The 16,746-nt window shown below is 41.7% G+C and overlaps 1 protein-coding gene across 2 annotated transcripts in view; it reads right to left on the bottom strand.

Annotated features, from left to right (window-relative positions):
• Positions 1 to 2,760: 2,760 nt before the first annotated feature.
• The window catches only part of CCDC40 (coiled-coil domain 40 molecular ruler complex subunit), a 37,833-nt gene continuing 23,847 nt past the window's right edge, over positions 2,761 to 16,746 (bottom strand). For both annotated transcript variants that reach the window (XM_020813689.3, XM_078384279.1), the window contains exons 14-20: positions 16,174 to 16,387; positions 15,095 to 15,264; positions 13,881 to 13,972; positions 12,560 to 12,680; positions 11,779 to 11,967; positions 8,127 to 8,285; positions 2,761 to 3,470 (exon numbers count right to left, since the gene is read on the bottom strand). In XM_020813689.3, coding sequence (XP_020669348.3) covers positions 3,204 to 3,470; positions 8,127 to 8,285; positions 11,779 to 11,967; positions 12,560 to 12,680; positions 13,881 to 13,972; positions 15,095 to 15,264; positions 16,174 to 16,387 — 1,212 coding nt within the window. In that variant the 3' untranslated portion in view covers positions 2,761 to 3,203. The remainder of the gene's footprint in view (positions 3,471 to 8,126; positions 8,286 to 11,778; positions 11,968 to 12,559; positions 12,681 to 13,880; positions 13,973 to 15,094; positions 15,265 to 16,173; positions 16,388 to 16,746) is intronic.

Below are 16,746 nucleotides of genomic sequence, written 5' to 3'. Positions count from 1 at the left end.
GGGTTCTTGGAGGGTTTCCGAGCCATGCTTTCGGGACTGCGTCCCGTTACCAAGAATGATGTCCATGTGGGCTATTCAGTGTTCGTTTGTTCATTTTATAAGATAAACAAAATAACTGCTGCAGATTGTTGTTTTTTTTTAACTTGACAAAGCAATAAAGGAGGTTTTAATGTTTTGGAAGGCACAGAGGCTTTTGCTTGCCTGGAGTCATTATGTGTCAGTTCCAAGACAAAGCTCAATGTATGAAGATTACCTGTGGGATAGTTTGTATGTTTTTCTACATGTGAAAAGACTTGAAATAGACCATGCACTGAACTTGCTCAAGAGGCAATGGCGAATTAACTGTAAAATGGCAATTACTGCATTACATACTCCAAGCTTTAAAAAAGTTTTATGGGTGCTTTTCCAGAATTTTGACAACATTGATTATATTTACAGTTTCACAGGAAGTCTACAAAAACACTCTGTAAGAAGTCCAGCAGTAATATAATTATTTGAGAAAAGCTCTAGATTTTAAGAAATGAAGAAGTTACATTATACTTTTGTTGTTAACAACATGCAGCTATAGATTTTCTATCAATGGTTAGAAATCCAGAAGACTGATATTTCCTACCTTCTGTTTCATGTATTCAGCAGCAGGATGTGTCCACCTAATACTGAGCCTGTACTAACGGGTTCACATGGAAGTACGGTATATATTTTTAAGATGCCTGTATACACATGCTAGTCATACCTGCATGTTTGCTGAGAGAAACACTGTATAGCAAACATACCTGCAGTAAAAAGTTTCATTTATCTTCGTAACAGAGGAACACAACAAACATAAAATAGCTATGGTATGAATGTGTTATGTGCTTTGGAATGATCATCTGACAAGTCATCCACAAGCAGAACTGAAAAATGTTTGTTCAGCTTGATTAAAAGTATTAATACTAAGAAGGGGACGAGCAGCATCAATAATTAGGTTCACAATAAAGAGTTCTTCCACATTTTTTAAATGTAGACCTTGGCTTGCTTCACTTCCTTGTGTTCAGATGGAAAGTTTTCTGTGTTGTGTCCTTAGACGACATTAGTTTTGTGAACCCAAGTAGACTATTTGTCTTCTTGTATGAAGTTATCTTAAATGATATCCAAATCTTTAGATACTCCTGTTATGTGCCATCAGGTCACTCCTGATGGCATATAACAGGAGTTTCTAAAGATTTAGATATAACCAAATATAGCCTATGGCTACTCTGATAAGAGTTTTCAAGGTGTGTGAGAAGTTCAAGGAGTGTTTTACTATTGCTACCTACCAGTGGGTTTCTATGGTTGAGCAGGGATCCTAGTCCCCTGGGTCTTAGTCCAACACTCTCCACAGCAATGCATTGCCTCTCAATAACTGGTAAAACCCTATAATGAACTTACAGTTTGCTCTCTTGCCATCCTGATCAAATGTTTTTTTTTTAAAGGTTGGTCGTACCTAGGCCAATGAATGTAATATTCTGAGTGATGAATGCAACTACACTGGCCATTTTGGTGAGGGCTTGCACAGTCTAAATAGGATTGCTTGGGGTGAGGGGGAGCAGCAATGTGCCATTTGACAAGATCCTTGTATCCTAATGTCCTTCTCCTCCCCTTTGGCAAGTTCAAGGCTCCTGGACTTGCTTGACAGTTGTCAAAGGCGGCTCTTGGCCCAATCTCTCCTTATTATCTTCCCAGAGCTTCAGGCCAAGGGCCAGCAGAGAGGAAATTTGTCTCATGTAGGAGTTTAATTCAAAGTAAAAGTGTTGTGCGTCTGCCTCTTGTACATTTTCATAGTTTAAAAAAATCATCCGATGGTTGGGTGCTGAGCTTTTACTCAGCAGTTTTTGCCCTGGAATTGGATGATCTTGATTTCGAATAAACAGGTCCATCAGGCTCCTGCTCTCCAGAGCAGAAGAAGTACTCTCAGAGATGCAGGGGGACTTTCCTTTGCTCAGAGGAAGGACAGAATTGGTGGAGACAAAACACACACACACACATTCTTTTTGAAAATGATGGATTTAGGAATAGATTTCTTTCGCAACTGAAGAGGTGAAGGGTTGGGCTGTCTTTAGTGTTTTGATGTAGCCTGATCCGACCTGTGTTTAGTTAGAAGTAAGTCTCACTCAGTTCCATGATCTTGGTCCTATGTATGTATGAACTGGGTGGTGGCCAAGGTTAATTTAGCAGTCTCAGGACAAGGATGAATTTTTTTATCCACTCTTGGCAATCACACACATTGGGACAGACTCAACTAGAGTGCATCAACCCACAATGAAAAAGCAGAAGCCACTGATGGGCTCAAAAAGGTGTGGGTTGGGGTGCCCTGGAAGCTAATTGGGGTAAACTGCTTTGCTTGTCATGTGGTCAACAGAAAAAAAAGAGTGAACCAATATGCCCCTACAACACACGAAACAAGAGAACAAATGTCCTTCTGAACAAGCCCTATGAAACCATGGGATATCAGTCCCAGTAACACTTCTTTGAATTAAGTGTTAGAAGGTAGTATCTAAAAACTAATTTTGATCAGAATCTGATTGAAAACTTATGGCAGCATAACTCCATGAGCATTAATTTCAGTGGCAAATTGCCATGAGTTAAAAAGTATAAACATTTGTCGGACACACATGCAACTTCTCAATTGGCTTGCTGTTGAAATTAATGCCAATGGAGTTACGCCAAAAGAGTATAATTACTAGGATTCTGGCCAGTATCTGATGATCATGAACATGGTAGCTAATTATCAGCTACATATTCTTCAGACTGTGACATTTATTCTATGTGACAGAAAATTACAGGATACTAGATACACCTCAAATACAAGACAGGAACATTCTCATTAGTGTTAACATGGCAAATATTTTCAATATGCTTTCCAGAAAAGCACAGTCATCCAAAGTTAACTTGTGAGTCCCTACATTCATGGGAGATATTTTGTCCTCCTTATTCTAAGTCAATCCACATACAGCTGGTTGTTCTTAGTTTGGTACTTCAGGCCACACAGGAAAGTCAGAAGTAAAAGCAAACTTTACAATTCAAAGTTCAAAACTTAGCCACTTGAATCCACTAGCAACCTGCCCATCCCCACACTTCAAAATCATTTTGTTGTGCTCCTCCATTGGCAAGGTATCAGATAATGTTCCAGTCATCCACAAATACATATTTATTGATGAAATATCTACAGTATAAATGATTCAGCCCTAGTATGTTAACCCTCTTTCTTCTTCTGCTTGTGCAACTAGCTGGTTGTTTAAGATCTGGCTGAGCCTCTGCAGTGTCCTCTGGTGATGAGGGTACTCCTGTCCAACTTGATGAAGAATGGCATTAATGGCATGCAAACGCTCCTCCAGCTTCTGTTGTTCAATGCGTATCATTAACTCAGAGCGACATAATGGGTTGTATCTCCCTTCCTTCACAGCTTGCAAATGCTTTGTGCGACTCTGATAAGCCACGATATCTGAAAGATTCTTAGAAAAGAAACACTGAATTCATTAGGAAGAGACAAAAGAGAGCAGAGAAGACAAGAGAAAGCACCTCTATTAAATCTTCAAGGGGAAGGAACTACACAGCAGAAATTTGTTTGAATTCAGACCACTTACTACAGTTGATCCATTGAATCAACAGATATTTGGTGTATTACTTTCTCCATAAGTTCTACTGATGGGCCAGAGTGAGCCCATTTGATTCCATGGAACGTATGGATCAGTTGACACACCAAATACTCATTGATTTAATGGGCCTACTGTAATGTAATTTACTTTGCTAAGCAACAGGATTTTGGCTAGTACCTTGTCCACTGTTAAGTGCTACAGAAATGGGAAATTTTAGTGTTTTCTTATCATCATAATCATCTGTGTAACACAACAGGAAAATATCATATCATAGCTGCTTGTCTCTATGGTAAAGAACAGATTTAAGGAACTCGATTTGGTGGACAGAGTGCCTGAAGAACTTTGGATAGAGGCTCGTAACATTGTCCAGGAGGCAGCAACGAAAACCATCCCAAAGAAAAGGAAATGCAAGAAAGCAAAGTGGCTGTCCAACGAGGCCTTAGAAATAGCAGAGAGGAGAAGGGAAGCAAAATGCAAGGGAGATAGGGAAAGTTACAGAAACTTGAACTCAGACTTCCAAAGAATAGCAAGGAGAGACAAGAGGGCCTTCTTAAATGAACAATGCAAAGAAATAGAGGAAGATAACAGAAAAGGAAAGACCAGAGATCTGTTCAGGAAAATTGGACATATTAGAGGAACATTTTGTGCAAAGATGAACATGATAAAAGACAAAAATGGGAGGGACCTAACAGAAGCAGAAGACGTCAAGAAGAGGTGGCAAGAATACACAGAGGAATTATATCAGAAAGATTTGGATATCCCGGACAACCCAGACAATGTAGTTGCTGACCTTGAGCCAGACATCCTGGAGAGCGAAGTCAAGTGGGCCTTAGAAAGCCTGGCTAACAACAAGGCCAGTGGAGGTGATGGCATTCCAGTTGAACTATTTAAAATCTTGAAAGATGATGCTGTTAAGGTGCTACATTCAATATGCCAGCAAGTTTGGAAAACTCAACAGTGGCCAGAGGATTGGAAAAGATCAGTCTACATCCCAATCCCAAAGAAAGGCAGTGCCAAAGAATGCTCCAACTACCGTACAATTGCACTCATTTCGCACGCTAGCAAGGTTATGCTCAAAATCCTACAAGGTAGGCTTCAGCAGTATGTGGACCGAGAACTCCCAGAAGTACAAGCTGGATTCCGAAGAGGCAGAGGAACTCGAGACCAAATTGCTAACTTGCGCTGGATTATGGAGAAAGCCAGAGAGTTCCAGAAAAATATCTACTTCTGCTTCATTGACTATGCGAAAGCCTTTGACTGTGTGGACCACAGCAAACTATGGCAAGTTCTTAAAGAAATGGGAGTGCCTGACCACTTTATCTGTCTCCTGAGAAACCTATATGTGGGACAGGAAGCAACAGTTAGAACTGGTCATGGAACAACTGAGTGGTTCAAAATTGGGAAAGGAGTACGGCAAGGCTGTATATTGTCCCCCAGCTTATTTAACTTATATGCAGAATACATCATGCGGAAGGCTGGACTGGAAGAAACCCAAGCCGGAATTAAGATTGCCGGAAGAAATATCAACAACCTCCGATATGCAGATGATACCACTCTGATGGCAGAAAGTGAGGAGGAATTAAAGAACCTTGTAATGAGAGTGAAAGAGGAGAGTGCAAAAAACGGTCTGAAACTCAACATCAAAAAAACTAAGATCATGGCCACTGGTCCCATCACCTCCTGGGAAATAGAAGGGGAAGATATGGAGGCAGTGTCAAATTTTATCTTCCTGGGCTCCATGATCACTGCAGATGGAGACAGCAGCCCTGAAATTAAAAGGCGCCTTCTTCTTGGGAGGAAAGCGATGACAAATCTGGACAGCATCTTGAAAAGCAGAGACATCACCTTGCCAACAAAAGTCCGAATAGTCAAAGCTATGGTTTTTCCTGTCGTGATGTATGGAAGTGAGAGCTGGACCATAAAGAAAGCAGACCGCCAAAGAATTGATGCCTTTGAATTGTGGTGCTGGAGGAGGCTCTTGAGAATCCCCTGGACTGCAAGGAGAACAAACCTATCAGTTCTAAAGGAAATCAACCCTGAGTGCTCACTGGAAGGACAGATCCTGAAGCTGAGGCTCCAGTACTTTGGCCATCTCATGAGAAGAAAAGACTCCCTGGAAAAGACCCTGATGTTGGGAAAGTGTGATGGCAAGAGGAGAAGGGGACGACCGAGGATGAGATGGCTGGACAGTGTCTGCGAAGCAACCAACATGAACCTAACACAACTCCGGGAGGCAGTAGAAGACAGGAGGGCCTGGCGTGCTCTGGTCCATGGGGTCACGAAGAGTCGGACACGACTAAACGACTAAACACACACACACAGCTGCTTGTCTGCATTTCCTGTTACTGAACGTATGGCAATAGAAGTACAGACTAGATAAATGTTTCACTAAAAATATTCTAAGGTATCTTGGAGATGTGGTAAGGAAGTGGAAACCTACTTTCATATGTGTCGGGGATATGAATATATATTGAAATTTTGGAAGTTGTTTTTTAAAGAAAGAAGTGAAATATTAAAGTTAAATCTAGGACTATGTCCTAAAATAGTACTTTTATCAATATTTGTGAGTGAACAATGACATTGGAATTTTTCACAAATTTAGTAACAGTAGCTAAATCAATAATAGCAAAAAAAAAAAAAACCCTGGAAAATTAAATGTGATCGTCAACTAAACACATGGTATAAAGAAGTGGAATATAGCTATTAAATATAAATTAACATGTAACATTAAAGTAAAAGAAATGACAAATAAGAATAAATTTAGAGATATTTGGGGAGAATTTATTGACCTTGTATTAACAAGTAATAAAAGTTGTGCACCTTCACAAGAGTCAATGTATTTCTGGAAGAAGAATGGGGCTCCATAGAAGGAAGGAAATAGAGTATCTCCATTGATGTAGGTGGTGGGGAGCACATTAAATGTATATATAGATTTTCTTTAGATTTGTTATGTATGAAAAAAAATGTTAAAAAAAGAAGCTAGTAGCCTTTGCCCTTCCAAGTGACATCTATATCTAATGCTGAAAAGAATGACTCTCATATTAAAACTGAAAATTCAAAAGCAGGCAATATTTATTAGGACCAACTCCAATTCCAGAATATTGTGATAGTGTTCAATTTATTCACAACACTTCATTAGGTTAGGTAGCTTTACAAGTGGAAGAAGAAAGAGGCATGGAAATACCAAGACTTGACTAGTATTAAACTCTGCCTTGCTCATATTAGGACTGTGCTGTTTCTTTTCTTTTTCTACTGTATTCTGTCTTGGAAACCAGTGTATTTCATGCAAGTAAGATATCCAATTTGCAGCTAGCCTTAGGTTTTCAGAAATGGGGACCCATTGTTTCATTTCTGTCTCAGATGGGTGCACCTTGATATCTGCATATCTACCAGTGAATATTCAATGCTATATTCTCTGTTTTGGGACTAACTTCAGCTCTTGTCTGAAATGTTTTGGCAAATTTTGGAGCTTCTATAATTCTCTCCCTTGCCCATACCTCCTAGCATAACAAGACCTGTGAAGAACCAAAACCTGCATATAATTCTGGAACGATGGTTGTTCCTAATAAACATGTTGTCTATCTGTGAATTCTATATTCTCATTTGTTCTCAAGAAAAATATAGCTGCTTTGGTCTTGCCATTAAAATATGACATGATTCATAACTACAGACTTTGCTCTTAATAGGGAGTTTAAAAATCCAAGCAAATACAACCTATTGTATCAGCAGGATGTTTTAAAGACTTGACACCAACATACCCGCTAACTTCCAGCGCTGCTGCGCAGGGCTCCGCCCCCCTCTCTCAAGACTTCACTCCTTCACTCCACCCCACCCCCCTCGTGCAGGGTTCCATCATGACCAGAACCACAACGGCGATGCTGAGGAGGAGGACAGCTGCAGAGAGGGGGGCAGAGGCGCGCATGCGCCCAGCTCCAGCTTAGAGGGAACCTTGCTTGACACAGTAGGTTGCTAAGGATTCCCCTCCAGGCCCCAGAATATAATATACCCCTTCACACATTCATGGGCCAACCACCAATCAGCTTTGGGTAAAAAAAGAATAGATGTGTATGTAAGCCATAACAAAATGTAAGAACACTGTTCGTTTCCCATGAGGACACACTGCCCACCACTCAATCTTTCCTGCTTAGAGCAGAAAGAGCTAAACTATGGAGCTTTCCTGTGTAATTGGCTTATTGTATTGTATGACAGCAGGCAGCTTCCTATCTCTTGTGGACTCCTTCCCAACAAAGCAGAAGAGGAACCCAGGATTTCCTCTTGGCTTCTTTCCTCAGTTTGTTGGGAGGGAGCAAACCAGAGATGAGAAGCTGCCTGTTGCCAGATGATATGATAAAACAACTGTGCAGTAAAACTCCAGGGTTTGTTTCAAGCATGCTGTTCACTTATGACAAGCCAGGCTTCCTGCAGAACTCGGGCTTGCTGTGTAATGTGGATACATCCAGTGTATAAACCAGTCACTGGGGAGGATGGACTGTAGGTTGCAGCCCAACTTACCTGCCGTTTCTTTGCCTGCAGCTGCTCTGCTTGTATTTCAAACTCATTTATTTCAGCATTCCAGAGGGAGATCTCTTTCTGTTTCTCTAGGACAGCGTTACTGACATTTCTCTGTGTATTTTCAAGCTGAATTATGGTTCTATTGCACTCCTCAGCATTCTAAGGGAGGAGAAGGGGGGAAAAACATGCTGTCTTTCAGAACCAGTGCACTTGCTAAATGGCCCAGTGCAACAACAACATCCACTACATGTTTCTTAAATGGAGGCAATCACCATGTAAGAAAATGCAAGTACATTGTAAGTTCAACATCAGTATTTTGATATGAGTCAATGACTGGATAGTTGCTGTATAAATTTATAGAAAACACTAGAGATGGGCACGAACCAGTTTATCCCAGATTATCCACAGGTGCTGCTGCTCCCTTCCCTCCCCCACCTCAGCTGATCAGCTACTCATCAGGCCCAGCTTGCTTGCTTTTTTCACCTCCTCAGCTAACCTCCCAGTCACGAGCAAGAGCACAGACATCTTTTGTATCTGAGTGGGAGATCAGCCAAGAGGGCGGGCAGAGAAGCCTGAGCTGTTCCTGGGACTGGCAGATCCGTTGAGGAGGTGCAGGAAAGGGAGCAGCAGCACTTGTGCTGCCACCATGACGACCTGGGATGACCCGGTTCATGTTTATCTCTAGATAACATCATGCCACTCTTCGTACTTATTGGGACACATGGTTTTTCCTACGCAGAAGCTTTTCATGAAGGAAATGCTTCTTCCTCTTATATTTCCATAGTGTTACATTACATAAGCTATTTATTTAGCTTATGTGCTGTCCTCTGAAGATGCCGGCCACAGAGACTGGCAAAATGTTAGGAAGAACAACCTTCAGAACACGGCCAAAGAGCCCAAAAAACCCCACAACAACCACTATTTATTTATCTTGAATATTTATATCCCACTTTCCTCCAAAAAAGGACTGAATGTGCCTTACAGTATTGAAAAAAAGAAACAATATTATAAGCTAAGAACAATACATTATTAGAGTATTAAAAAGAATTAAATATATTTAAACTAGTATTGTTACTGCTGTAACAGGGCAGTTATGTGATTCCTGCAACTAGCCCTAGTTAACAATCTGGCCGTTTTGGGTCTGTTGAAGTTCCTCAAAGGCACAGAGTGCATTCAACTGGGATGTAATTAAGGCACATGTCACCGTGGCCTAATTAGGAATCTCCAGCAACCTCCCACATAAACACTGAACACACATATCTGCTCTCTCTGCAAGATGAAATCAGTGAACAAATTGTTGTTGTTTAGCAGTATCCAGCTCTTCATGACCCCATGGACCAGAGCACGCCAGGCCCTCCTGTCTTCCACTGCCTCCCGGAGTTGGGTCAAACTCATGTTGGTCACTTTTATGACACTGTCCATCCATCTCACACTCTGCCGTCCCCTTCTCCTCCTGCCTTCACACTTTCCCAACATCAGGGTCTTTTCCAGGAAGTCTTGTCTTCTCATGGGATGGCCAAAGTATTGGAGCCTCAGCTTCAGGATCTGTCCTTCCAGTGAGCACTCAGGATTGATTTCCTTCAGAATGGATAGGTTTGTTCTCCTTGCAGTCCAGGCCACTCTCAAGAGTCTCCTCCAGCACCATAATTCAAAAGCATCAATTCTTTGGCGGTCAGCCTTCTTTATGGTCCAGCTCTCACTTCCATATATCTGGAAGTGAGAGCTAGAAAAAACACAGCTTTGACTATTCAGACTTGTTGGCAAGGTGATGTCTCTGCTTTTTAAGATGCCGTCTAGGTTTCTTGTTCCTTTCCTCCCAAGAAGCAGGAGTCTTTTAATTTTGTGGCTGCTGTCACTATCTGCCACTGCCAACTCTTCTTGATGTCTTCTGCTTCTGTTAGGTTCCTACCACTTTTGTCCTTTATCATGTCCATCTTTGCACAAAAGGTTCCTTTAATATCTCCTATTTTCTTGAACAGATCTCTGGTTTTTCCTTTTCTATTATTTTCCTCTATTTCTTTGCATTGTTCATTTAAGAAGGCCCTCTTGTCTCTCCTTGCTATTCTTTGGAAGTCTGCATTCAATTTTCTGTAACTTTCCCTATCTCCCTTGCATTTTGTTTCCCTTCTCTGATATTTGTAAGGCCTCGCTGGACAGCCACTTTGCTTTCTTGCACTTTTCTTTGGGATGGTTTTTGTTGCTGCCTCCTGGACAATGTTACGAGCCTCCATCCATAGTTCTTCAGGCACTGTGTCTACCAAATATAATTCCTTAAATCTGTTCTTCACTTTCACTGTGTATTCATAAGGGATTTGGTTTAGATTATACCTGACTAGCCCAGTAGTTTTTCCTACTTTCTTCAGTTTGAGCTTGAGTTTTGCTATGAGAAGCTGATGATCAGAGCCACAATCAACTCCAGGTCTTGTTTTTGCTGACTGTATAGAGCTTCTCCATCTTTGGCTGCAGAGAACAGAATCAATCTGATTTCGGTATTGCCCATCTGGTGATGTCCATTTGTAGAGTCACCTCTTGTGTTGTTGAAAAGAGTGTTTGTGATGACCAGCTTGTTCTCTTGACAAAACTCTATTAGCCTTTGCCCTGCTTCGTTTTGAACTCCAAGGCCAGACCTATAGGTTGTTCCTTTTATCTCTTGACTCCCTACTTTAGCATTCCAGTCCCCTATAATGACAAGAACATTTTTCTTTGGTGTCAGTTCTAGAAGGTGGTGTAAGTCTTCATAGAATTGGTCAATTTCAGCCTCTTCAGCATCGGTGGTTGGTGCAGAAACTTGGATTACTGTGATGTTGAAAGGTCTACCTTGGATTCATATTGAAATCATTCTATCATTTTTGAGATTATATCCCATTACAGCTTTTCCCACTCTTTTGTTGACTATGAGGGCTATTCCATTTCTTCTACGGGATTCTTGCCCACAATAGTAGAACAAATTACCTGCCATTTATTCTGGATATGGAGGCTCCTCTCAGCTCAACTTGAAGACATGAACATGTGCAAATGTTGGCTCAGGACCAAATCCAGGAGCATAACCCAGCTGCATACCTATGTTTTCAGGGGAGTGTAACCCCATTCAGCACAGGCTGGATCTCTATTCCCTGATCTGCTCTTCAACTGATCAGAAGCACTTGTGTCCTGTCTGGATTAAGATTTAGTTTATTCACCCACATCCAGTCCATTACTGACACCAGACACCAATTTAGAATCAAAACAGCTTTCTGAAATTTCGATGGGAAGAAGTGACTGAGTTTGGTGTTATCTGCATCTTCTGACCAATAGGTAAATAGGACCTTTTACCTGATAAATATATCATCTACTCTTGCATTTGTGTAATTTGAAGGACCGCATGGCCTTTTTTAGTTTTATCAGAAGTTTTGTTTCTCTTTAATAAGGCATTAATTTGCATACTAGGCAGCCTGAAACTAGACCTTTGTTAGGACAGGGGAACAGGATATAGAGGAGACCAAATCATGTCTTCAGACTGCTATAGAAAATGAGCTGAATAGATACAGCCTTATTTTATACACATGGCTGTACCGTGCACTATAAAATAAAGCTGAAATAGAAGATATTCCTTCTAGCTAACATGGCCCTAGTCAGCTACTGCTGTTTCCACTCACCCACCCTTTTTACTGACCTTCTGAGTCTCCTTGATCTTCTTCTTCAGCTCCAGTTTTTTATACTGGAAATCACCCTTGGTGAGCACTTGCTTATTAAGTTTCTGTTGGCCTTCACCACGAATCACAATGGTCTCTCGGCGGGCCACAGCTGCCTCCATGTCTCGCATAAGCTTCTCTTGCTGTTTCATCAGCTGCTGATGCCTTACCTGCAATGCAGAAGAGAAATAGACAAACTGAAAATGCCTGGAAACTACACACGGGATGGACCTCATTCGTCTATGTCTAACGTTCTAGCTATTAATAGAAGACACAAGGGACACGTCAACACTAGCAGCCCAACTCTTTGTACAACCTGGGCACTGTGTTGATCCGTGGATTCTGCAGCAGGCTTTTGAACCATTGTAGAGCTTAAGAATGTTCAGTGAATCACTACAGAATCATACTAATGGTGACAGGAGTCATGATGTGTTAGAACCCTACAATCAGAAAGGTACTAGTCAGAATGGTACTCATAACACAAATGGAATTACACTAATTCGACTGTTAATGTCCTTGAAAAATATGCTTTTACTCTGAGAAACTAGTTTTCATCATTATTTATTTTAAAGCTTATGTGACTCAAAATCCAGCCAAGCATGCCACCTGCACGGCATGTGACCTTCTCTCCTATAGGTTACAAAACAACAGGCAGGTCTGCAGAGCAGGAGAAAAGCAAAAATATCGTATAGATAGGAAGCAAGTGTCCCCAGGCTAGACAGACAGTGAGCCGCTTTGCTTACCTAACACTTCCAGCCTCACCTGCATCCTGTGAATCTCTGTCTTCATTGCTCGGATCTCACCCTGCCCAGTTTCTGAGTCCACGGCTGCTCGCATCTCTTTAGCCAACTGTATCTTCTTTTCCCACTGCATCATGTGACACCTGAAAGAATGAAAAAGGAGAGAAAGCTTCTTAGAATAACAGGAAATACATTTTGGTGGCTCTCAGCCTCTGTGTTGTCAACACACTCTACTCTTTAAATGGTTAGAAAATGAAATAGACATCTGTGAGAGAGGGAGAGGTGAACGCATGCTCCACACCCTAGATGTGAGAAGAGCCCTAGTATTTTATGTATCCCGTACAAAGGACTTCCGTAAAACCCAAAGACTATGCCTGTGTTTCTGTGGACGGAAGAAAGGTTCTCCAGCTTCATCTTCGACCCTCTCCAGATGGCTTGTCTCCACCATTTCACTGGCATACGAGCTACAGCATAAGACTCCACCTGAGGGCCTTTGAGCTCATTCAACCAGAGCTGTGGCTACATCTACAGCCCTATTATGTGGCATTGACGTGCCTGACATCTGTAGGACAGCCACATGGTCTAATGTATCAACCTTCATAACTCACTACAGATTAGACCTCAGGGCTAAGAGAGAGACAGGCTTCGGTAGAGCGGTGCTGACATCCGTCCTCCAGTGACGACCCTGCTTCCAGTAAGTGAGCGTGCTAGTCACCCTTTTGTGTGCATTCACAGAGGCCACGATGAAGAAAGACAGGTTACTTACCTGTATCCATGGTTCTTCAAGTGGACCTCTGTGAATTCACACATCCCGCCCAGCTTCCCCACTATCTGTCACTGACTAAGTGTAGAATAAGCTCAGGCTTTTGTGGCAGATAAATGGAACTGAGGGCTGAGGGGGGCGGATCATGCACAATAGGGGCAACCTAAACTTTGTTACTTTTCTCTTAAAAGTTCTAGAAGACGGAGAAGTCCAGTGCAGGTGCTGACTTAACCCTTTTGTGTGCATTCACAGAGGCCATGATGAAGAATGTGACCTTTTTCCAACTGAATTGCCACAGAAGGATATGTACCTCCCACATAAACACTGTGCACATGTATCTGCTCTCTCTGCAAGATGAAATCAATCAACAAATTGCCTGCCATTTATTCTGGATATGGAGGCTGCTCTCAGCTCAACTTGAAGGCATCAACATGTGCAAATATGAGCCATAATGACTAGACCGAGATTGAGGTTCTCATTTCTCCTCCTTTCTAAAGCAGAAGATGCTCACAAAGAAGCCTGCACGATGACAGTTAGATCAGACAAGAATTCAGATGCAATTTTACAAAAATGTACTCACTCTGCCTCCACTAAACTATTGAGAAGTCTCTCTTTTTCTTCCTGGAGGCAGTCCAGTTTCTCTTGCATCTCAATTGATTCTCTTTCAGATACCTAGAATCAGGGAGAAATTCATTCGTCCTAATGCACTTGGGGGAAAAAACAATAGGCCAAAAAAGGGAACATCTTTACCTTACACTAGGATAAGAAGACCTTTCCGCGCTTAAGAAGTCTACTAAATGTACTGTTTTGCGACTTCCAGCTTGACGCTGCGATGAGACAGCAGCAGGAGGATGGGGCTCCATCTCCTGGGCTGAATTCTGACCTGTTTCAGATCCCCTGAAGTAGTGGTGAAATGGGGGAGAAGCCTGCTGATCATAGGAGTAATGTCAGTTACCCACATTTGATCCAGGAAACTCCCCAATCAACCAGTGGGTGGAAACAAGCAGCTGAACTAGCTTGCTTGCAAGTTGTTGGCAGTCGGCAATGGAGAAGCGATAAATCAGCTAATTAACATTGTGTTATTACTGGGTGAGAAATATATAAAATGTATAAAATGTTCTCAGATGGCACAAGGGACAGCAGAATTTTTAGAGAGATAGAAATAAGAATTGGGAAAAGACAAATAAGAGAAGGAGTTACTGAGAAAGATGAAAAGGGAAAAACATTTTAAGGTGGCCTTCAACACTGAAAGCATGTATATACCTAACTTCTGGAACTGTAAGGGGGCGTATCCTATATATTAGAAAAGGGAATTAAACTGAAATAAGGGTCATAGAGCCATAGAGTTGTAAAAGACCACAGAGGCCATCCAGTCCAACCCCCCGCCATGCAGGAACATCCATCAAAGTACTCCCAACAGATGGCCATCCAGCCTCTGCTTAAAAACCTCCAAAGAAGGAGACTCCACCACCCTTCGAGGCAGCCTATTTCACTGCCGGACAGCTCTGACCATCAGGAAGTTCTTCCTAATATATATATAATAAGCAACCCATGTAACACAATGTTTATCAAGCATGAATTGAATGTAGATGTAATGAAAAACTAATAAAATGTTTAAATTAAAAAAATAAATGTACTGTTTTGCCAATAGGGATGTGGCCTCCCCCCCTTGGGAGGCCTGGGGAAGGTGCCCCCACTGTCCTTCCACAAAGGGCCTGCGGACCAGTTGTCCAGTGCTCATCTAGAACACACAATAGGATGTTAGCAGATTCTTTGTGGGTGTGAGAGGATTACCTTAAGAGTGCGCACAAACTCATTTTCCATGATAGTGTTGCCCTGCTGCAACTCTTCAGAATTCTCCCTGTTCTTATTGATCAATAAATGTAGCTTCACCAAATCATTAGCCATGTTCTTCATATGGCGTTCAATGTTCTTCAATTCATTTTTTTCTTGCTGGATTTCATCTAGAGAGGAACAGCCAACAAGTAACCATGCTATAAAACGTAGGGTATTGAATCCTAGCAACATGGTGGAAATGATAAGAGGGACAGTGGTGATGAAGGATGCAGTACAAACATAGAAGCCTACGCAACCAGTATTGTATTGACATTTTTAAATCCATGCTGTGCTCTCTGTACTTCCTACCAGCTGTTACTGAGAAGGGGCACTTATATCTTCAGTGAACTGCTTCTTTAAAATGGCAGGGGAATATTCACATCACCTTCTTCATGGCTGCACAGTTGGCAGTAGCATATCAAAGGGAAAATGTCCTTGGAGTATATCTGTACATTTTTGCACCTAAGGATTCCATATTTTCTAAGAAGAAAAATCCAGATTGGCAAATCAAAAGCCAGCTTTTTGCATTCAGAAATATTGTTTGACTTTACAGGTGCACGATCACAGTATGAAATTTATGATTTTATGGATTCCATCAACAGTAGGTAGAAACTATACTATCTGCTGTGGCAGCATTTATGTGAGAGCTTGCAGCAGATTGCTTAAGGAGATCTGATTAAAGAGTCAGCTTCTCACACATCACGCTTGACCTTCCCAGAGAAGCACACAATTGTACTAAGTGCCCCTGAGACCCCATGAGCAATTGCTGCCCACCTAAATTATGATTTCATATTTGTAGCTAGTTGAAAAGGCCTTTGTTGTAAGACTCCCCACCATTGTGCCATTGGAAGAGACTGACCTGTCTTTTCCTCCCCGCACCCTGCAACTAGCCCTCTATTCAGCAATCACTGTCTAGCAATCAGACACAATTACACCTCTTGTTCGCCATTGCCATTTCCGAACAGACCTGAGAGTTAATCAGTCAAAGCAGGAATGAAATATCTTATTTCCAGCCTCAGAGGAAGCATCACACTTACTCTCAACACGGATTTTCTTCTGCTCTTTAATTGTGATCTCTTTCTTTAACATATCCAAAGAAGCCAGCTGCTCGTCCCGCTCCTCCGTCAGTTTCACCAGTTCTCTCTGCTGCTTCATCCAGTGTCTCTGCAGCTTCACCACCTCTAAGTCAGTTTCATCTATCTGCTTAGCAAGCCTCTTGATTTCGATTTCCAAGGGCCCCAATTCTTGTCCCTGAATGCAAAATTGTGCAAATTGTTTTGTTTCATTTCCAACAGACCTCGTTTTGCTTCAGTATACTCCCACCATTGTTTACGCTTCCTGCAGAGTTGTGACAAACCTATTTTTTATGGTTCTTTTTTTCTAGCTGCATAGAATTGCTTTGGGAGATTATACCTGGTCAGAGGCTGAGATTTTAATGATATCTGGAAGTTCCAGAACTCTGTACTCATAAAGAGAGAAAAGTCACAATCCAAAGAACCACACAGCAATTTCAAAACTCTGAACTTGCTGCTGGGGTTCTGTCTGTCAAGGAGTAGCCATCATCTCACTCAGGTCACATGACAGACTAATGACAGACCTCAGTAATTTCT

The sequence above is a fragment of the Pogona vitticeps genome, chromosome 2, assembly GCF_051106095.1.
Source record: "Pogona vitticeps strain Pit_001003342236 chromosome 2, PviZW2.1, whole genome shotgun sequence".
Taxonomy (NCBI): Eukaryota; Metazoa; Chordata; class Lepidosauria; order Squamata; family Agamidae; genus Pogona; species Pogona vitticeps.
Note: the sequence above shows the minus strand (reverse complement) of the source record. Positions and strands in the feature narration are given on the sequence as shown.